The 21918-nt window shown below is 50.4% G+C and overlaps 1 protein-coding gene across 1 annotated transcript; it reads right to left on the bottom strand.

Annotated features, from left to right (window-relative positions):
• Window positions 1–3227: 3227 nt before the first annotated feature.
• On the bottom strand, window positions 3228–6453 carry LOC148055094 (uncharacterized). Its single transcript, XM_087762987.1, has one exon. The coding sequence runs from the start codon at window positions 6075–6077 to the stop codon at window positions 4968–4970; it is 1110 nt and encodes a 369-aa protein (XP_087619113.1). The 5' UTR covers window positions 6078–6453; the 3' UTR covers window positions 3228–4967.
• Window positions 6454–21918: the final 15465 nt, after the last annotated feature.

The following is a 21918-nucleotide window of genomic DNA, read 5'->3' as shown; positions in this document are numbered from 1 at the left end:
TTGTTGCGAGGCCACTCTCCATTATTTTTCAGAAGTTGTAGAGATTGGGGGACATACCAGAAGACTGGAAGAAGGCTTATGTCACTCCCATCTACAAGAAGGGCTTAAAGGAAGATTCTGGGAATTATAGGCCCATCAGTCATACTTCAGTTCCTGGGAAAGTTGTGGAATGAATCATCCTGTGAGCTATCACAAGTCAAATGAAGCACGTGATTGGGAAAAGCCAGCATGGATTCACCAAGGGCTAATAGTGCTTGACAAACCTGATTGCCTTCTATGACAAAGTAACCTGCTTGGTTGATGTGGGGTGAGCGGTGGACATTGTCTACCTGAATTTCTCCAAGGCTTTTGATATGGTTTCCCACAGCCTCCTCCTAGAGAAACTGAAGTGTTATGGTCTAGGGAAGCAGTCTGTGTGGTGGGTGGGGAACTGGCTGACAGGCTGCACCCGGAAGATGGTGGTAAATAGCTCCTTTTCAAACTGGCAACCTGTCACAAGTGGGGTCTCCCAGAGATCAATATTGGGCCCAACTCTGTTTAATACCTTCATAAATTGTTAGGGCTTTACAGGTGGTACACAGGCTTCAACATGGCAGCCCCAAATGACAGAGGCTGGGTGTGCAAGCAGCCAATGTAAAGGAGAGGGAGATGGGAGTCGCTGCAGGCAGGCTGTGATTTTGGGCAGTATCTCAGCATGTCTCTTTTGCTTTGTTTTTTCCACATGCTGCAGGCAGCCTCGGAGGGGTATAGCCACCCACTGAGGAGCAGTCCAAGAAGGTGGGGCGGTTGTCAGCTGGGTCACCATTTAATAGCAAAGTATTACATGGCATCTTGGTTAATCATTTACCTTTTGGTTTTGTGGGAGCTGTGCTGGCTGCCTTTAGAATCAGGTGAGCATTTGAGGTGAGCTGGGTAGTAGAGGGGAGGCACATGGGGCTGGTGATTTCTCACAAGTGCCATGGTAACTTTGTGTCTCTTGGCATCTTAGGTGCCCTGAGTGACAGTCACAGCATCTGACTTTGGAATAGGCGCAGAGCAGGCAAGCAGAGAACTATGGTGCTTTTGAGGAGGAGGGTGTCATGGAAGAGGTTGGCAGTAACCAGTCTGATGCTGATTACTAGCACTGTTTTTCGGTTTGTGAGTTTTTGTTTTGGTTTTCTATTTAGATGATGAAGAGGAATCAGGTGAGTGTAGTAACATCCCAGTTAGGTGTGCGGGGTTTTTTTGAGGATGGATTCAGATCCCTGGCCCTCTGAAAGCCAAGTTGATGGACCAGGGCTGGGGAGGGAACAAGGTTGGGAATTGCAGGGAGGGGTTATAAAGTTAGTGTAGGGGAGAGGCCTGTCCAGGAACGGTCTCCTTTGGGAAAGTAAAGGGAGCAGGTTACTCTTTAGCATGCTGCTGGTGTGTGCTGGGCAGGGCAGTTCCAGCCTGTGTCTGTGTTGTTGTGTACTTTTCTGTAGTCTCTCTTCTGTGTCTTATACCATGATCTTTGTTTTATACCATGGCTTTCTCAGGTCTTGATGTTTCCATAGCTCTTTGTGATCAGCAGGCACCTCAGCAGCCCTCCCAAGGGTCTCAAACGTATTGCCTCATCAGTGTAGCGCCTGTTGAGCCCTGCTTATCTTGCCATTGTAGCTTAAAGCATGGACATGTCTGGCAAGCATTATATTGCAGATGGTTTCTGAGGGGTCATCTCTTGTGGTGGCAAACCAGGTGGTCCCTGCAGCTCTGCTTTTGAGAGTTATGTTTCCACAGTCATCGTCAGGGGTTTCATCCCTGGGTCCTTAATAGTCTTAGGTCTTAAATCCTGGCTTCTCACGCACCCATTGTTCTGTTTTCATAGAATCATAGAATGCTTTGGGATGGAAGGGACCTTTAAAGGTCATCTAGTCCAACCCCCCTGCAATTGGCAGGGACATCTTCAACTAGATCAGGTTACTCACAGCCCCATCCAGCCTGGCCTTGAACGTTTCCAAGGATGGGGCATCTACCACCTCTCTGGGCAACCCATTCCAGTGTTTCACTACCCTCATTGTAAAAAAATTTCTTCCTTATATCTAGTCTGAATCTACCCTCTTTTAGTTTAAAACCATTCCCCCTTGTCCTGTCGCTATTGGCCCTGCTAAAAAGTCTGTCCCCATCTTTCTTGTAGGCCCCCTTTAAGTACTGAAAGGCTGCAGGTCTCCCCGCAGCCTTCTCTTCTCCAGGCTGAACAACCCGAACTTTCTCAGCCTGTCTTCATAGCAGAGGTGCTCCAGCCCTCTGATCATCTTAGTGGCCCTCCTCTGGACCCTCTCCAACAGGTCTATGTCCTTCTTGTACTGAGGACTCCAGAGCTGGATGCAGTACTCCAGGTGGGGTCTCACCAGAGCAGAGTAGAGGGGCAGTATTACCTCCCTCGACCTGCTGACCAGGCTTCTTTTGATGCAGCCCAGGATACGGTTGGCTTTCTGGGCTGCTAGAGCACATTGCTGGCTCATGTCCAGCTTTTCATCCACCAGTACCCCCAAGTCCTTCTCCTCAGGGCTGCTCTCAATCCCTTCATCCCCCAGCCTGTACTGATACTGGGGATTGCCCCGACCCAGGTGCAGGACCTTGCACTTGGCCTTGTTGAACCTCATGAGGTTCACACAGGCCCATTTCTCCAGCTTGTCCAGGTCCCTCTGGATGGCATCCCGTCCCTCAGGCGTGTGAACTGCACCACTCAGCTTGGTGTCATCTGCAAACTTGCTGAGGGTGCACTCGATCCCGCTATGTCATTGATGAAGATATTGAACAGCAGTGGTCCCAGTACGGACACCTGAGGGACACCACTTGTCACTGATCTCCATCCGGACATCGAGCCATTGACCACTACCCTCTGGATGCAAACATCCAGCCAATTAGCTATCCACCGAACAGTCCACCCATCAAATCCATATCCTTCCAAATTAGAGAGGAGGATGTTGTGGGGAACTGTGTCAAAGGCCTTACAGAAGTCCAGATAGATGGCATCCGTAGCTCTTCCCTCGTCCACTGATGTAGTTGCTCCATCATAGAAGGCCACTAGGTTGGTCAGGCAGGACTTGCCCTTGGTGAAGCCGTGCTGGCTGTCTCGAATCACCTCCCTGTCCTCCATGTGCCTTAGCATAGCTTCTAGGAGGATCTGTTCCATGATCTTCTCAGGCACAGAGGTGAGGCTGACAGGTCGGTAGTTCCCAGGGTCCTCCTTTCTACCCTTTTTAAAAATGGGTGCAATGTTTCCCTTTTTCCAGTCCCCAGGGACTTCACCTGACTGCCATGACTTTTCAAATATCATGGAGAGTGGCTTGGCAACTACATCAGCCAATTCCCTCAGGACTCTGGGATGCATCTCATCAGGACTTATGCACGTTCAGGTTCCTCAGGTGGTCATGAACCTGATCTTCTCTTACAGTGGGAGGATCTCTGCCCTCCCGATCCCCATCAAATGGCCCATTGACTCAGGAGGTGTGAGGAGAGAGGTTGCCAGTGAAGACTGAGGCAAAGAAGTTGTTGAGTACCTCAGCCTTCTCCTCATCTGTTGTTACCAGTTTGCCAGTCTTGTTCATCAGGGGGGAGTACGCTTTCCTTAACCATCCTTTTCTGGTTGACGTACCTGTAGAAGCCCCTCTTATTATTCTTTGCGTCCCTCGCCAGGTTCAGCTCCAGCCGAGCCTTGGCCTTCCTGATCCCATCCTTACACAACCAGGAAGTGTCCCTGTACTCTTCCCAGGATACCAGTCCCTTCTTCCACTGCCTGTGCATTCTCTTCTTGCCCTTTAGTTTGACCCACAGGTCATGGCTCAGCCATGCCGGCCTCTTCCCTTCCTTGCCTGAATTCCTGCACCTGGGGATCGAGAGCTCTTGTGCCCTATGGAAAGCGTCCTTAAAGACCTGCCAGCTCTGTTCTGCTCCCTTGTCCCTGAGGGCCATTTCCCAGGGAGTCCTGTTGATTAACTGCTTGAAGAGCTGGAAGTTTGCTTTCCTAAAATTCAGGGTCCTGACTATACTCTTCACCCGACCCTTACCTCTCCAGACTGTGAACTCTACCAGTGTGTGATCACTACAGCCAAGGCTGCCTCCAATCCTGACATCACCAATGAGCTCACTTGCATTGGTGACCACCAGGTCCAGTATTACATCCCCTCTGGTAGGGCTGTCTATTACCTGGCTTAAGAAGTTGTCCTCCATGCACTCCAGGAGTCTTCTGGATTGTCTACTGGCTGACGTGTTACTTTCCCAGCAGATGTTGGGGTGGTTGAAATCCCCCATCAGGACAAGAGCCTGTGAGCACGAAGCTTCCTGTGGTTGGAGTAAGAAGGCTTCGTCAATAGGCTCCCCTTGATCGGGCGGCCTGTAGTAGACCCCAACCACAAGGTTCCCTTTGTTGCCTCAGTCTCTAATTCTTACCCACAAGCTTTCAACCTGCTCGTGGCTATTCTTCAGGGACAGTTCTTCACATTCTATCCATTTCTTGATGTAGAGGGCAACGCCTCCGCCCCTCCTACCTCGCCTGTCCCTTCTGAACAGCCTGTAGCCTTCGATAGCTGAACTCCAGTCATGGGATTCGTCCCACCAAGTTTCAGTGATGGCAGCTAGGTCATAACTTTCTAGCAGCACGGTGGCTTCCAGCTCCTCCTGTTTGTTGCCCATGCTGTGTGCATTGGTGTAGAGGCACTTCAGCTGGGCTGTCGTCCATGTCACCTTCTTGGACAAACACCCCTTGGTTCCCTTGAGGAATTTCACCGATATTTCCCTGTTGGCTCCTATTACCTCAAGAGCCCCCTGCTCATCCCCGTAAGACTTTGACTGTGCTGCGGTGTCTCCAGCACGCCTCAGATCAACAGGCTGAGGGCCCCTGCTAGCATCCCATCCCCCGCTAGTACCCCGTCCCTCTAACCATGGCGTGCCATCCCACCCCTTATCACAGGCAAACCTGATATCAACCCCCTCCCCCTTCAAATCTAGTTTAAAGCCCTGTCAATGAGCCCCGCAAGCCCCTGAGCAAAGACCCTCTTCCCCCTTTGAGAAAGGTGAATCCCGTCGGATGCCAGCAAGCCTGGTGCCGTGTAGGCCAGCCCATTGTTGAAAAACCCAAAACTGTGACGTTGACACCAGCCACAGAGCCATGTATTAATGGACTGGATCTGTTTGTTCCTTTCAATGTTCCTGCCCGCAACTGGAAGGAGGGAGGAAAAAATAACCTGTGCTCCCGATTCCCTCACCAACCGTCCCAAGGCCCTGAAGTCTCTCTTGATGGCTTTTGGACTACGGGTTGCAGCTTCCTCTCCACCTACATGGAAGGTCAATAACGGGTAGTAGTCCGAGGGCCGTACCAGGCTGGGAAGTTTCCTGGTGATGTCCTTAACCCGGGCTCCAGGGAGGCAGCAGACTTCCCTTTGAGGAGGGGTTGCCCGGCATATTGGACCCTCTGTCCCCTTCAGAAGGGAGTCACCTACAGCTATAACCCTTCTTTCCTTCCTCGTGGAGGTGGTCGTGATACAGGGGGTAGGCCTTTCTGACCTTGGTGGCACCTCTGGTGCAGATGGACTGTCATCCACATCATCCATGGACTGGCTTTCCACATCCAGAGCCTCATACCTGTTGTAGAGAGGCGCCTGGGAAGGCAAGCTGGGAAAGGAAGGGGTTCGCCTGCCGCCCCGAGCGCGGACTTGCCTCCATTCACTCCTTTCCTTTAGGCTACTGCCTTCAGCCTGGTGGGGGAAGGATACAGGATCCCCTTGATCTTGGTTTTTTTCTGGTGGCTGTTCCTGTTTCTGTCTCAGGGAGGGCAGAGCATGGGTCCACCAGTCTATCTCTTTCTCAGCCTCCTTGATGCTCCTTAACCTTTCTGCTTCCTCTCGTAGCTCTGCCACCAAGCTGAGCAGATCATCCACCTGGTCACACCTCACACAGCTGTTCTCACTCCTGCCAACTGTTACCAGTGAAAGGCTCTGGCACTCCCTGCAGCCTGAGACCTGGACGGCTGCATGGTTTGTTGGGAGCGCAGTTTGGGTTGCCACATCCATTCTGGTGGTTGTAGAGGACATGGCCTTCTGCCGAGTGGAGACCATAGCTGAGCTCCTTCTGAGAGGGTGATGACCACTGGCTGAACCTTTTGAGCTGGCAGAGCTCCAGCACCCTACCTGCGCAAACTGCTGCACCGCGCTCCCTATGGGCGGTTGAAATCTCCCGCGGTTGCTCTTGGCTACGCCCCCCGCCGCGTCAGCCTCGCTCGCGAGAGCTGGCGGCTCCCGGCGCGTCCGCGGGTTTCCCGGGCTCCAGGAACCCCCCCTTAGCCTCGTCGCCTCGCACTCAGCCACGGAACTTACCGTTGCCACCGCCGTGCTCCTCGCTGACTGAGTGTGCTTTTTGATGGCAGTTTTCTCTCATGGGCTGTAGAAGTTGCCTCTCTTTCCCGGGGATGCTATAGAGTATTTGTGCTGTCATGGCACCGTAGGGCTTCTGTGCCGGAGGCATCTTCCCTATGGGAATCATTCCCACTCGCAGTCTTCTCAGGTCTCACGGTCACGTTGTTTGCAGCGTCTGTGTGCGTTCTCTGTCTGTGTCAGGGTCAGAGCTGCCCTGCCCAGGAGTGTAGCAATATTAGAGACAGGGGTAGCATAGCTTTATGGTGATATGGTTATATGTTGATCTGTACAGAATCTTTAGGCAAAGACTGCACAGGCAATCTCTGGGCAAGTAGCTGTAGACAGCTGCCACAGTTACTTTCATTGTGTTTTGTGGGTGATAGAGGTTGGACTCTGGCCTTTTGGGAGTGGCAGTTTGCATGATAGTTGAGTGGGTTGAATCTTGAATTTGCCTTAACTTCTATATGTGGGGCTAAATATCTGGGGTTTGTTTTTTTCCAGCTGTGGTTAGAAGGTATATGCAAAACCAAGACAGACCTTTGTTCTTGTTGAGCTATTAGTCAGCATCCAGGTGACCTGCTTTACATGGTTTGATTAGCATGGCCTGTTTCAGTGGAGGTTGTCCAGGCTGGTTTATTTTGATAGCCAGTAGGTATTGGCAAGCAGGTTGTAGAGTCCCTTTTGTTGTGTTTAGCAGGTGCCCCAGGGTGATTTGGATCCCTGGAGAAAATCCTTAGGCAAGTCTTGCCAGAGTGTACAATGGAGCAGGACTGGTGCATGTAGAGAAGCATCTTCCTCAGCTTGCTGTAAAGAAAGCTGAAACTTTGGAATCGTATGGAGCTGCAATGTTGTTTAGTGGTGCATGGCGAGGCAGTTCCAGGGATGGCTCTAGAACTGAAGTGCTGTGCCATAGCAGCAGGTGGGTGGTGAAACAATTGTGTTTTGAGCGAGCGGTGGAGTGAGTGGTTGTTGGAGTGTTAGTTTCTGGATGTGCCTAAACTTGTATGTGTGAAGCATTTTTTTGCAGGTTGTATTGAATGTTGAGAGTATTTTTTAAAAATAAAATTATAATAAAAAATGCCAGCTGGGGGTTTTCTTTTTTCCCCCCCCCCAGCTGGGTTTTTTTCCCTGGTCCTGGCCTCTCTGTGAGGTGATGTTCATTGCCAGTGTTTGGGTGGAGGTCAGGCTCAGGCGGGGGTTTTCGCAGGCAGAGTGATTTTTCGAGGCCTCCGGGAACACCATTCCTGGGGAGCACTGCAGACTCAGGGCGATGGCCTGTTGTGGCAGGCTGGTGGCAGAATGGATCAGCTGAGACTGAGGGGTGGTTTGTGTGGTAGCTGAATGAGTGGTGTGTTTTGAATGCATCTAACCTTTTATGATTGTGTGGTGTTTTTTTATGTTTCTTTGCAGGTTCTGTGTAGAGTTGAATTTTTTTCTTTTCAGACCATCATGGTTTAACCCCAGCCAGCAGCTAAGCACCACACAGCCGCTCGCTCACTCCCCCCTCCCCGGTGGGATGGGGGAGAGAATCGGAAGGGTAAAAGTGAGAAAACTCATGGGTTGAGGTAAGAACAGTTTAATGATTGAAGTAAAATAAAATAGTAGTAATAGTAGTAGTAATAATTATAATAACAATACAATAATAATATACAAAGCAAGTGATACACAATACAATTGCTCACCACCCACCGACCAATGCCCAGCCCGTCCCTGAGCAGCGATCGCTGCCCCCCGGCCAGCTCCCCCCCAGTTTCTATACTGGGCATGACACCATATGGTATGGAATAGCCCTTGGGCCAGTCTGGGTCAGCTGTCCTGGCTGTGCCCCCTCCCAGATTCTTGTGCACCTGGCAGAGCATGGGAAGCTGAAAAGTCCTTGACTGGTGTAAGCACTGCTTAGCAACAACTAAAACATCAGTGTCTTATCAACATTATTCTCATCCTAAATCCAAACCACAGCACTATGCCAGCTACTAGGAAGAAAATTAACTCTATCCTGGCCGAAACCAGGACACAGACATTTAGAAACAAAATTATAATTAATTAAAAAAACTCTAGCTGGGGAATTTATTTTTTCTCCCTGGCAGGGTATTTTTTTTTCCTTGGTCGTGGCTGCTCTGTGAGGTGATGTTCATCGCCAATGTTTGGGTGGAGGTCAGGCTCAGATGAGGGTTTTTGCAGGGAGGGTGTTTTTTGAGGCCCCTGGGAAGTGCTGTCCTGGAATGTGGCATTTGCCTGTCATTGTAGGGAGGTATGTTGTGTAGCGAATGGTCATGGGAAGATGATTGAGGATCTTGCAGTTGAAGGGTGTGGGGAATTTGAGTAGGTTGCCAGTGTTGAAGAGGAGCAGCTAGTGAACCAGATGGGCTTAAATGTGTTGTCTGTTTGTAGGATTGTAAATTCTTTTGAGGGGCTTTGTAGCTTCTGACATAATGATATTTTTTGATTTTTATTTTTGTGCACAGGTGTGGAAGTAGAGGGCGTGTTGAGACAAGCGGAGCTTGATCGCTTTCTGCCCAGGAATACAAATTGTGGAGATGATGTTGTGTCAAAGAGAAAAACTTATGGATGTAAAGCAACGGACCAATTACCTATTAGGAGTGAGAAAAGTGGTAAAAACTACTAGGTAGAGAATCACAGGCTCTAAATAGTTGCAATGACTCTTAAGGTAATGATGTATTTATAAAAATAATGAGTAAACAGTGAAAAAATGTAATCATCACAAATATTTGATCAACTAGACAGTAAGTAATTAGTATCACTGTAGTAGATGTACATTGTAGAATTGAAATGTCAAAAATTATATCAGAAAATTTACTTGGAGTCAGCAATGGACCAATTTAAACAAAAATTGTAAAAAAAAAAAAAAAGGTAATAAGATATCCCTATCAGAATTGTGGTAATAACTGAAATAGCAAATGAAAGTACAAAGCTAAGCGGGGTGTCTTTACTGCCCCTGGGTAAAGAAAGCTGTTTGGAGAGGAAAAAAAAAAAATCAAAACCAGTTACAGGCATTGACAGCCCTTGCTCGTGGACTACTGTGGCAATAAATGTTGTAAGTGATAATTTAAAACAGAATTAGGCATCAGAGGGAGCGTGGCCAATGGCAACATATACCTATAGGTATTAACAGGTTAAAAGAAAGCATGTGCATTCCTGGCTCCTAAGTAGATCTAAAGTATTTGTAGTTGTGTAAAGGTTTTATTTTTTAAATAACTTTGAGTAGTTTTAAAGAAATGTAGAATACTACTAAGGCATAATTGATGCCCAATCAAAGCACTGATAGTAATAAGACCATAGCAGGCCTGAATGGTGTCTGTGTAGTATTATAAGAAAAATAACAAACTAGGAAGTAAAAATGGAATACTAATATGGCTGTGTTTATCTTAACAGCAGTGGGAGCTATTTAAGGTAGTTAGAACCCTAATAAGGATTAGTTTAAGGTATATAAAAAAAAAACCAACCTGGCTATTAAAACTTTATTAGAAAGTTTTGTTTGATCTGTTTTGTTTCCTGTGTCTCCTGTGTCTATTTGGCTTTGTTTGTCTTAGGCCTTCTGTTTGTCTGTTGTGTGTGTTTGTGTGTCTGCCTTGTTTTTTTTTTTTTTGTTGTGAATATGTGTCTGTCTTGATTTTTTTTTTGTGTGTGTGTGTGTCTGTGTGTCTGTGTGTCAGTTTCATTTTGTGGGGTTGGGGGTTCTTGATGGGGTGGGGGGGTCTGGGTCCAGATACAGTTGGGGGGTTTGGGGTTCTTGACGGGATTGGGGGGAGGCTTGGGGTTTGGGTCCGGTTATGGTTGTGGGGTTTGGGGTTCTTAATGGGGTGGGGGGGTGGGGGGGGGGAGGGCGAGGGCGCGGTGCCCAGGGCTCTGCTTACAGTTGGGGGCTTTGGGGATGTTGATGGGGCCAGTGGGGCCAGGGGGGTGGGGCGGGCATGCCCAGGGCTCTGCTTATGGTTGGGGTGTTACCGCAAACCGGTCCAAAAACTTTCTAACACCAATTTGGCATTTAGAAAGTAGGCATTCTTTATTGCAGTGCTGGATGCACGGGGGATATCTCCACCTAGCGTGCATGCCATAGGTCACACCAGCAAGGTATTTATCAAACTTAAACATACATATTCATTAATTTTCTGAGAAAAGTCATTAATATTACAATTATTTCCCAGAAATCATTAACATATTTCCCCTCCCACTGGAGCATGCGCTGTTTAATTCTAGGGATTCTTTCGGGGGTCCTTGGTGGTCGTTATCCTCAAATTCGAGCTGTCCGCTTGTTGACCTCGTTGATTTTTTACACCTAATCATGCTGATTTGGCTGTTTTCTTTTGTTAAGAAAACAGCTGATGCTCCTCAATGTCCAGGGATGTTCTTGTTTTATGTTCAGACTCCCCATTATCTTTGTTCTTAGCTCACTATTTCATTCAGGCCTTCCTTCTTATCTTACAGGCCTCTCCTCAGCCCTTGGTTTCTGCCGGCATGCTGATTAATTTTCTTCCTAGCTCTACTCTGTCCTTGGTAGCTGTCAGTCGTTGGTGATTAACTACTTCTAAGCAGTCCTTGACGTTTTGAAGCAGTCCTTGGTGATTAACTCTTTTTTCTGAATCCCACATGTAACAGGGGGGTTCGGGGTTCTTGATGGGGTTGGTGGCTCGGGTCCAGTTACGGTTGGGGGGTTCAGGGTTAGCAACTCTTGATGGGGTTGGGGATTTGGGTCTGGTTACGGTTGGGGGGTTCGGGGTTCTTGATGGGGTCTGGGGGGTTCGGGTCTGGTTACGGTTGGGGGGTTCAGGGTTAGGGGTTTTTGATGGGGTCAGGGGGGTTCGGGTCTGCTTACAGTTGGGGGGTTTGGGGTTCTTGATGGGATCAGAAGGGATTCAGGTCTGGTTACAGTTGGGGGGTTCGGGGTTCTTTATGGGGTCATGGGGGGTTTGGGTCTGGTTACGGTTGGGCAGTTAGGGGTTCCTGATGGGGTCAGGGTTCTTGATGGGGTCGGGGGGTTCAGGTCTGGTTACAGTTGGGGGGTTCGGGGTTCTTGATGGAGTTGGGGGGGTTTGGGTACGGTTAGGGAGTTTGGGGTTCTTGATGGGGTCAGGGGAGGTTCAGGTCCGGTTATGGTTGGGGAGTTAGGGGTTCTTGATGGGGTCGGGAGTTCGGGTCCAGTTACGGTTGGGGGGTTAGGAGTTCTTGATGGGGTTGGGGGTTTTGATGGGATTGGGGGTTCGGGTCCGGTTACGGTTGGGGGGTTAGGGGTTCTTGATGGGGTTGGGGGTTTGGGTCCAGTTACAGTTGGGGGATTAGGGGTTCTTAATGGGGTTGGGGTTCTTGATGGGGTTGGGGGTTTGAGTCCGGTTACGGTTGGGGGGTTTGGGGTTAGGGGTTCTTGATGGGGTTGGGGGTTTGGGTCCAGTTACAGTTGGGGGGTTAGGGGTTCTTGATGGGGTCGGGGTTCTTGATGGGGTTGGGGGTTCGGGTCCGGTTACGGTTGGGGGGTTTGGGGTTAGGGGTTCTTGATTGGGGTTGGGGTCGTTGGGGTTGGGGGTTCAGGTCCAGTTATGGTTGGGGGGGTTTGGGGTCCTGTTAGGATTTGGGATTAGAGATAAGGGTTGGGCTTAGGGTTCGTGTTGGGGTTGGGTTACAGTTCGGGTTAAGATTAGGGTTTGGGTTCTGGTTAGGGTTCGGGTTCGCATTAGGTTTGGGGGTTAGGCTTGGTTTTAGGGCTAGGGGTTAGGGGTAAAGTTAGGGTTTGTGTTAGAGTTTTGGGTTAGGGTCAGGGGTCGGGGTATGGTGTTAGTGTTCGGGGTTGCATTAGGGGTTAGGGGTAGGTTTACAATTAGGGATTAGGGGTACTGTTTAGGGTTAGGGGGTTGGGTTCAGGTTTAGGGTTCAGGTTAGGTTTTAGGGTTAGGGGTTACGGTTCGGGTTAGGGGCCGCATTAGGGGTTAGGTTTTGGAGTCGCATTAGGGTTAGGGCTCCCGTTAGGGGTTAACATTTGGGATTGGGTTCGTGGTCATGTTAGTGTTAGGGTTTGGGTTAGGGGTCGGGGTCGCGTTAGGTTTCAGGTTCTAGGTCACGTTAGGGGTAAGATTTTGGGTTTGGGTTCAGGGTCGCATTAGGTTTCAGGTTCGAGGTCATGTAAGGGGTTAGATTTTGGCTTCGGTGTCGCGTTAGCGTTTATGGTTCGGGGTCGGGTTCAAAGTCGCATTAGGGGTTCGGTTACGGGGTTGCGTTAGGGTTAGGGATCGCATTAGGTGTTCTAGGTCATGTTAGGGGTTCGGTTACGGGGTCGCATTAGGGTTATGGATCACATTAGGTGTTCTAGGTCATGTTAGGGGTTTGGGTTCGGGATCGCCTTGGGGGTTAGGGTTTGAGTTTGGGGTGGCGTTAGGGGTTCGGGCTTCGGGTCACGTTAGAGTTAGGTTTATGGTTCTGTTTAGGGGTTGCATTAGGGGTGTAGGGTTCTGGGTCTCGTTAGGCATTTGGGGTCGGGTTAGGGGTCGGGTTAGGGGTCGCGTTAGGGGTTCGGGTTTGCGTTAGGGTTAGGGTTTGGGGTCGTGTTAGGGGTTCGAGTTGGGGGTGTATTAGGTGTTCAGGTTCAGAGTCGTGTTAGGGTTATGGTTTGGGTTAGGGGTCGTGTTAGGGGTTTGGGTTCGGGTTCAGCATAAAGTTAGGGGTTAGTGTTCGGGGTTGTGTTAGGGGTTAGGGCTCAGGTTCGTGTTAGGGGTTAGGGTTCGGTTTAGGGGTAGCGTTAGGGGTGTAGCGTTCTTGGTCGTTTTAGGGATTCGGGGGCACGTTTGGGGTCGCGTTAGGGGCTTGGGTTAGGGGTCGCGTTAGGGGTTCGCGGTTGCATTAATGGTTTGGGTTAGGGGTCGTGTTAGGGGATCGCGGTCGCGTTAGCGTTCGGCTTCGGATTCGGGGGCGGGTTAGGGTTTGGGGTCGCGTTAGTGTTTGGGGTTGTGTTAGGGGTTTGAGTTAGGGGGCATGTTAGGGGTTCAGGGTCGTGTTAGGGTTACGGTTTGGGTTAGGGGTCATGTTAGGGGTTTGGGTTCGGGTTCAGTGTAAAGTTAGGGGTTAGTGTTCAGGGTTGTGTTAGGGGTTAGGGTGCAGGTTCGGGGTCGCATTAGCTGTTAGTGTTCGGGTTCGTGTTAGGGATCACGGTTTGGTTTAGGGGTCGCGTTAGGAGTGTAGGGTTCTGGGTTGCGTTATGTATTCAGAGTCAGGTTCGGGGTCACGTTAGGGGTTCAGAGTCGTGTTAGGGGTTTGGGGTCGCGTTAGTGTTTGGGTTCAGATTTGGGGTCACGTTAGGGGTTCGGTTTAAGAGTTGCGTTAGGGTTAGCGTTTGGGGTTGCATTAGGGGTTCGAGTTAGGGGGCGTGTTAGGGGTTCAGGTTCGGGGTCGCGTTAGGGTTAGTGTTCAGTTTGGGTTGGGGTCGTGTTAGCAGTCGTGTTGGGTGTTTGGGTTCAGCGTAAAGTTAGGGGTTTGGGTTCGGAGTCGCGTTAGAGTTATGGTTTGAGGTTGCGTTAGGGGTTCGAGTTAGGGGGCCTGTTAGGGGTTCAGATTCGCGTTAGGGTTGGGGTTACTGTTCGGGTTGGGGTTGCGTTAAGGGTTAGGTTTTGGAGTCATTTTAGGGTTAGGGTTTGGGGTCGCGTTAGGGGTTAGCGTTCAGGGTCGGGTTCACGGTCACGTTAGGGTTATGGTTTTGGTTAGGGGTTAGGGTTCGGGGTCGGGGTTGTGTTAGGGGTTTGGGTTCAGGGTCGCGTTAGGTTTCAGGTTCGAGGTGGCGTTAGGGGTTAGGGTTTTGCTTCGGGGTCGTGTTAGGGTTTACGGTTCGGGGTTTGTTTCAAAGTTGCATTAGGAGTTTGGGTTCGGAGTTGCGTTATGGTTAGGGATTGCGTTAGGTGTTCCAGGTCGCGTTAGGGGTTTGGGTTCAGGGTCGCATTAGGGGTTCGGATTTACGTTAGAGGTTAGGGTTTGAATTCGGGGTGGCGTTAGGGGTTCGGTCTTCGGGTCACGTTAGATTTAGGGTTATGGTTCTGTGTAGGGGTCACATTAGGGGTGTAGGGTTCTGGGTCACGTTAGGGATTCAGGGTCAGCTTCGGGGTTGCATTAGGGGTTTGGGTTAGGGGTTCGTGGTCGCGTTAGGGTTCAGGTTAGGGTTGCGTTAGCGGTTTGGGGTCGCATTAGGGGTTCGAGTTAGGGGGCGCATTAGGGGTTCAGGTTCAGGGTTGCGTTAGGGTTATGGTTTGGGTTAGGGGTCGTGTTAGCGGTCGCATTAGGGGTTAGGGTTCGGGTTCACGTTAGGGGTTAGGGCTCATGTTCGGGGTCGCGTTAGCTGTTAGTGTTCGGGTTCGTGTTAGGGGTTCAGGGTCGCATTAGGGTTTGGATTCAGCGTCGTATTAGGGGTTTGGGTTTGGGGTTGCGTTTAGGGTTTGGGGTCGCGTTAGGGGTTTGAGTTACGGGGCGCATTAGGGGTTCAGGTTTGCGTTAGGGTTGGGGTTGCGGTTCGGGTTCACATTCGGGGTTGCGTTAGGGGTTCAATCTTTGGGTCACGTTAGATTTAGGGTTATGGTTCTGTTTAGGGGTCACATTAGGGGTGTAGGGTTCTGGGTCGCATTAGGGATTCAGGTTCGGGATCACATTACAGTTTGGGGTCGTGTTAGGGGTTTGAGTTAGGGGGTGCGTTAGGGGTTCAGGTTCGGGGTCATGTTAGGGTTATGGTTTGGTTTAGGGGTCGTGTTAGTGGGGTTGGGGTTCAGCGTAAAGTTTGTGGTTAGGGTTCGGGGTTGCGTTAGGGGTTAGGGCTCAGGTTCGCGGTTGTGTTGGTTGTTAGTGTTTGGGTTCGTGTTAGGGGTTAGGGTTCGGTTTAGGGGTAGCGTTATTGGTGTAGGGTTCTGGGTCGCGTTAGGGATTTGGGGTCAGGTTCGGGGTCGCGTTAGGTGTTTGGGTTAGGGGTCGCGTTAGGCGTTCGGGGTTGCGTTCAGGTTAGGGGTTCGGGGTCGCGTTAGGGTTCGGGTTCAGATTCGGGGTTGTGTTAGGGGTTCAGGTTCGGAGTTGCATTAGGGTTAGGGTTTGGGGTCGCGTTAGGGGCTTTGAGTAAGGGGCGCATTAGGGGTTCAGGTTCAGGGTCACGTTAGGGTGAGGGTTACTGTTCGGGTTAGGGGTCGCGTTAGGGGTTAGGTTTCGGAGACGCTTTAGGGTTGGTGTTCGGGGTCACGTTAGGGGTTAGCGTTCGGGGTCGGGATTGCGGTCACGTTAGGGTTAGGGTTTGGGCTCAGGGTCGCATTGGGGGTTAGGGGTCGGGGTTGCGTTAGGGGTTTGGGTTCAGGGTCGCGTTAGGTTTCAGGTTCAAGGTCATGTTAGGTGTTAGGGTTTTGCTTCGGGATGACATTAGGGTTTACAGTTCGGGGTCAGGTTCAAAGTCACATTAAGGGTTCAGGTACGGGGTCGCGTTATGGTTAGGGGCCACGTTAGGTGTTCCAGCTTTCCATCATTTACCAGCGGTCCTGGTCAACTGGGGAGATCCCAGCTGACTGGAAGTTAGCTAACGTGATGCCCATCTACAAGAAGGGTTGGAAGGAGGATCTGGGGAACTACAGGCCCGTCAGCCTGACCTCGGTGCCAGGAAAGGCCATGGAGCAGATTATCTTGAGTGCCATCACGTGGCATGTGCGGGACAACCAGGGGATCAGGCCCAGCCAGCATGGGTTCATGAAGGGAAGATCCTGCTTGACCAACCTGATCTCCTTCTATGACAAGGTGACCCGCTTGGTGGATGAGGGGAAGGCTGTGGATGTTGTCTACTTGGACTTTAGTAAGGCCTTTGACACTGTCTCCCACAGCATTCTCCTGGAGAAGCTGGCTGCTCACGGCTTGGATGGGTGCACACTCTGCTGGATAAAAAACTGGCTAAATGGCCGGGCCCAGAGAGTGGTGGTGAATGGAGTCAAATCCAGTTGGCGGCCAGTCACGAGTGGTGTTCCCCAGGGCTCAGTGTTGGGGCCGGTCCTGTTCAATATCTTCATTGATGATCTGGATGAGGGGATCGAGTGCACCCTCAGTAAGTTTGCAGACGACACCAAGTTGGGTGGAAGTGTCGATCTGCTGGAGGCTAGGAAGGCCCTGCAGAGGGACCTGGACAGGCTGGATCGTTGGGCTGGGGCCAACTGTATGAGGTTCAACAAGGCTAAATGCCGAGTCCTGCACTTGGGTCACAACAACCCCATGCAACGCTACAGGTTGGGGAAGAGTGGCTGGAGAGCTGCCTGGCGGAAAAGGACCTGGGGGTGTTGGTCAACAGCCGCCTGAACATGAAACAGCAGTGTGCTCAGGTGGCCAAGAGGGCCAATGGCATCCTGGCTTGTATCAGGAATAGTGTGGCCAGCAGGAGCAGGGAGGTGATCGTGCCCCTGTACTGGGCACTGGTGAGGCCGCACCTTGAGTACTGTGTTCAGTTTTGGGCCCCTCACTACAAGAAGCACATGGAGGTGCTGGAGCGTGTCCAGAGAAGGGCAACGAAGCTGGTGAAGGGTCTGGAGCACAAGTCTTATGAGGAGAGGCTGAGGGAACTGGGGTTGTTTAGCCTGGAGAAGAGGAGGCTGAGGGGAGACCTTATTGCTCTCTACAACTGCCTGAAAGGAGGCTGTAGTGAGGTGGGGGTCGGTCTCCCAAGTAGCAAGTGACAGGACAAGAGGAAATGGCCTCAAGTTGTGCCAGGGGAGGTTTAGATTGGATATTAGGAAAAAAATTCTTCATGGAGAGAGTGGTTAGGCATTGGAACAGACTGCCCAGGGAAGTGGTGCAATCACAGTCCCTGGAAGTGGTCAAAAAACATGTGGACGTGGTGCTTGGGGACATGGTTTAGAGGTGGACCATGGAGTTAGGTTAACAGGTTGGGCTTGATGATCTGAGGTCCTTTCCAAACTTAACGATTCTGTGATTCTATGATTCTAGGTCGCGTTAGGGGTTTAGGTTCAGGGTCACATTAGGAGTTCGGAATCACGTTAGGGGTTAGGGTTTGAGTTCGGGGTGGCGTTAGGGGTTCGGGCTTCGGGTCATGTTAGAGTTAGGGGTCAAGTTAGGGGTGTAGGTTTCCGGGTCGCGTTAGGGATTCAGGGTCAGGTTAGGGATTCAGGGTCAGGTTAGGGGTCGCGTTAGGGGTTTGGGTTAGGGGTCGTGTTAGGGGTTTGGGTTAGGGGTCGCATTAGGGGTTCGAGTTAGGGGGCACGTTAGGGGTTCAGATTCGGGGTTGCATTAGCTTTTAGTGTTCGGGTTCACGTTAGGGGTCAGGGTTCGGTTTAGGGGTCATGTTAGGAGTGTAGGGTTCGGGGTCGCGTTAAGGGTTCAGGGTCGCATTAGGGCTCGGATTCGGGGTCGTGTTAGGGGTTCGGGTTCAGGGTCGCATTAGGGTTACAGTTTGAGTTAGGGGTCGCTTTAAGGGTTAGGTTTTGGAGTCACTTTAGGGTTAGGGTTTGGGGTCGCGTTAGGGGTTAGCGTTCGGGGTCGGGTTCTCGGTCACGTTAGGGTTATGGTTTTGGTTAGGGGTCGCGTTAGGGGTTAGGGTTCGGGGTCGGGGTTGCGTTAGGGGTTTGGGTTCAGGGTCGCATTAGGTTTCAGGTTCCAGGTGGCATTAGGGTTTTGCTTCGGGGTTGTGTTAGGGTTTACATTTTGGGGTCGGGTTCAAAGTTGCATTATAGTTTCGGGTACGGGGTCGCGTTAGGTGTTCCAGGTCACGTTAGGGGTTTGGGTTCGGGGTTGCGTTAGGGGTTAGGGTTAGGGTTTGGGGTTGGGGTCTCATTAGGCGTTAGGGTTCGTGGTCACGTTAGGAGTTCAGGTTCGGTTTTCCATTAGGGTTCGGGTTCTGGTTCATGTTACAGGTTAGGATCCGGGGTCGTGTTAGGGTTAGGGTTCAGGTTTGCGTTAGGGGTCGTGTTACAGTTAGGGTTCAAGTTCACGTTAGGGTTCGAGTTAGGGGTCACGTAAGCGGTTCGGATTTGGGGTCGCGTTTGGTGTTAGGGTTCGCTGTCGCGTTAGGGGTTAGCGTTCAGATTCGGGGGCACATTAGGGGTTCGCATTCTGGGTCGCGTTAGTGGTTAGAGTTCGCGTTTGGGTTTCGGGGTCGCTTTAGGGGTTCGGGGTCACGTTAGGGGTTCAGGTTAGGGGTCAAGCTTGGGGTTGTGTTAGGCGTTTGGGTTAGGGGTTGCATTAGGGGTTCAGGTTTGGGGTCATGTTAGGGATAGGGTTCGGGTTCGAGTTAAGGGGCGTGTTAGGACTCGTGCTAGGGATTTGGGAGTTAGGGGTTAGGGTTTGGGTAAGGGGTCATGTTAAGGGTTTGGGTTCGGGGTTGTGTTAGGGTTCATGTTCGGGTTAGGGGTCATGTTAGGGGTAAGAGTTTGGGGTTGCGTTAGGAGTTTTTGTTTGGTTTTGGGGTAAAGTTAGGGGTTGGGGTTCGGGGTTGCATTAGGGTTTTGGGTTTGGGGTTGTGTCAGGGTTTGGGGTTGGGGTCGCGTTAGGGTTTAGGGTTCGGGTGTGGGGTCATGTTAGGGGTTCAGGTTTGGGGTCGCATTAGGGTTTAGGGTTTGGGTTCATGTTAGGGTTTGGGTTCGTGTTCGGGGTTGCATTAGGGTTCAGGTTTGCATTAGGGTTAGGGTTCGCGTTAGGGGTCGCGTTAGCGGTTCGGATTCGGGGTCACGTTAAGGGTTAGGGTTCGGGGTCGCTTTAGGGATTCGATTCTGGGTTGCGTTAGTGGTTAGGTTTCATGTTTGGGATCGCGTTGGGGGTTAGGGTTTGGGGTTGCGTTAGGGGTTCAGGTTCTGGGTCTATCTTGGGCTTGTGTTAGGGGTTCGGGTTAGGGCTTCCGTTAGGGGTTCAGGTTTGGTGTCACGTTAGGGATAGGGTTCGGGTTCAGGTTAGGGGGGCGTGTTAGGAGTTATGCTAGGGGTTTGCGTTTTGGGTGAAGTTAGGGCTTAGGGTTGGGTCTTAGGGTTAATGTTAGGATTAGGTTTCATGTTCGGGTTAGGCTTTAGGGTTGGGGTTAGGGTTAGGGTTAGGATTAGGGTTCGGGTCAGGGTTTAGGTTAGTGTTTGGATTCAGGTTAGGGTTTAGTGTTAGGGTTAAGGTTTGGTTTCGGGTTAGGGTTTGGGTTGGGGTTCGGGTTCAGGTTAGGGTTTAATGTTCGGGTCTGCCTTAGGGTTCGGGCTAGATGTAGGGGTAGGGTTAGATTTTGTGATTGTGTTAGGGTTTGGGTTCGGATTGGGTTAGGGTTGGGGTTTGGGTTTGAGTTGGGATTGGGTTAGGGATCAGGTTCAGGTTAGGGTTTGGTTTCGATTTAGGAGTTAGGGTTCACGTTATTGTTAGTGTTAAGGTTAGGGTTAGGGGTTAGTGTTAGGGTTTTGGTTAGGGTTTAGGGTTAGGATTCGGCTTGGGGTCCGGGTTTGCATTAGGATTATGGTTCGGTTTCAGGTTAGGGTTCGGGTTAGGGTTGGGATTCGGGTTAGGGGTTAGAAATAGGGTTTTCATTACAGCTATTTTTAGGGTTTGGGTTAGGGGTAGGGTAGAGGGTTTGTGATCGGGTTAGGGTTCGGTTTAGGGTTAGGGATTAGTTTTGTGATTTAGGCTTCAGGTTAGGGTTAGGCTTAGGGTTACGTTTTGGGTTAGGTTTTGGGTTAGGGATTAGGGTTCTTCTTGGGGTTAACGTTAGGGTTTGGGTTAGGGTTAGTTTTAGGGTTCTGGTGTGGGTTCAGGTTAGGGTTCTGGTTAGGGTTTGGATTCGCGTTAGGGTTCAGTGTTACGGTTAAGTTTAGGGTTTGTGTTAGGATTCTGGTTAGGGTTGGGGTTTGGGTAAGGGTTAGGGTTAGTGTTCCGGTTAGGGGTAGGGTTTAGGTTATGATTCGGGTTAGGGTTTAGTGTTTGGGTTCATCTTAGGGTTTTGATTAGATGTTAGGGGTTAGGGGTAGGGTTGAGGGTTCAGGGTTAGGGTTCGGTTAGGGTTAGGTTTAGGGTGAGGGTTAGGGTTTAGGGATAGGGTTAGGTTTAGGGTTTGGTTAGGGTTAGGTTTACGGTTAGACTTCGCGTTAGGGTTAGGTTTAGGGTTAGCGTTAGGGTTAGGATTCAGGTTATGCTTGGGGTTGTGGTTTGGGTAAGGGTTAGTGTTCGGGTTCAGGTTATGGTTCAGTTAGGTTTAGGATTAGTGTTTGGGTTTAGTGTTTGGGTTCGTCTTAGGGTTCAGATTTGGCATTGGGGTAGGGTTAGGTTTCATGATCGGGTTAGGGGTAGGGTTAGGGTTAAGGTTAGGGTTCGGGTTAGGGTTGTCGTCGGGGTTGTGGTCAGGGTTAGGGTTAGCGGTTAGGAGTAGGGTGAGGGTTCAGGATCGCGATAGTGTTCTGGTTGGGGTTAGGGATTAGGGTGTGCGTTTAGGATCGGGTTACAGTTCGGCATCAGGTTATGATTAGTCTTATGGTTCAGCTTCGGGTAAGGGGTTAGGGTTCAGGTTTAGCTTAATGTTAGGGTTTGGGTTAGGGTTTGGGTGCATGTTACGGTTTGTTTTAGGATTAGGGTTCTGATAAGGATTAGGGTTCTGGTTCAGGTTAGGATTCAGGTTAGTGTTCCAATTAGGGTTTAGGGTTAGCGAGAGCAGTTAGGTTTAGGGTTAGTTTTTGGGTTTGTGTTAGGGTTTGCATTACAGTTAGTTTTAGGGTTTGTGTTTAGGTTCGGTTAAGGCTTAGCGTTCGGGTTCACGTTAGGGTTTGTGTTAGGGTTTTGGATTAGTGTTCTGGTTAGGGCTTAGAGGTTTGGATTAGGTTAAGGTTTTATAGTTAGGGTTCGAGTTTGGCTTAGTGTTAGGGCTTAGGGTTCGGGTTATTGTTTTTTGTTAGGGTTCGTGTTAGGGTTTGTGTTAGGGTTCGGGTTTGGTTTAGGTTCTTTGCTTAGGGTTCGGATTCCAGATAGGGTTTGGATTAGGCTTTAGGGTTCGAGTTAGGGTTAGGAGTTTGGGTTAGAGTTAGGGGTCGGGTTAATGTAAGTTTTGGGTTAGGGGTAAGGGTTCAAGTTAGGGTTCGGGTTAGGGTTTTGGATAGGGTTCAAGTTAGGGGTTAGGGGATAGGGGTTAGTGTTCGGGTTTGGGTTAGGGCTAGTGGTTTGCGTTAACGATAGGGTTTCGGATTAGGGTTCTGGTTAGGGTTCGAGTTATTCTTAGGGTTTATGTTAGGTTTCCGGTTAGGCTTTGAGTTCAGGTTAGTGTTTCGGGTTAGGGTTATGGTTCGGGGGGGCGTTAGGGTTAGGATTTTGCATCAGCGTTCTGGTTAGGGCTTTCGGTTTCGGGTTCTGGTTAGGTTAAGGTTTTATAGTTATTGTTCAAGTTTGGCTTAGTGTTAGGGCTTTGGGCTCGGGTTCGGGTTAGGAGTTCGGGTTAGAGTTTGGGTTCGCATTAGGATTTGGGTTACATTTAGGGTTTCGGGTTACGGTTTGGGTTCCGGATAGGTTTTGGATTAGGGTTTAGGGTTAGGGTTAGGGGTCGGGTTAAGTTCATAGAATCATAGAATGGCTTAGGCTG

Source organism: Nipponia nippon, unplaced genomic scaffold (assembly GCF_047370975.1).
Source record: "Nipponia nippon isolate SJK-2023a ecotype South Korea unplaced genomic scaffold, ASM4737097v1 scaffold_27, whole genome shotgun sequence".
Lineage (NCBI taxonomy): Eukaryota > Metazoa > Chordata > Aves > Pelecaniformes > Threskiornithidae > Nipponia > Nipponia nippon.
The sequence above is the reverse complement of the archived record's forward strand: the minus strand, read 5'-3'. Positions and strand labels throughout refer to the sequence as shown.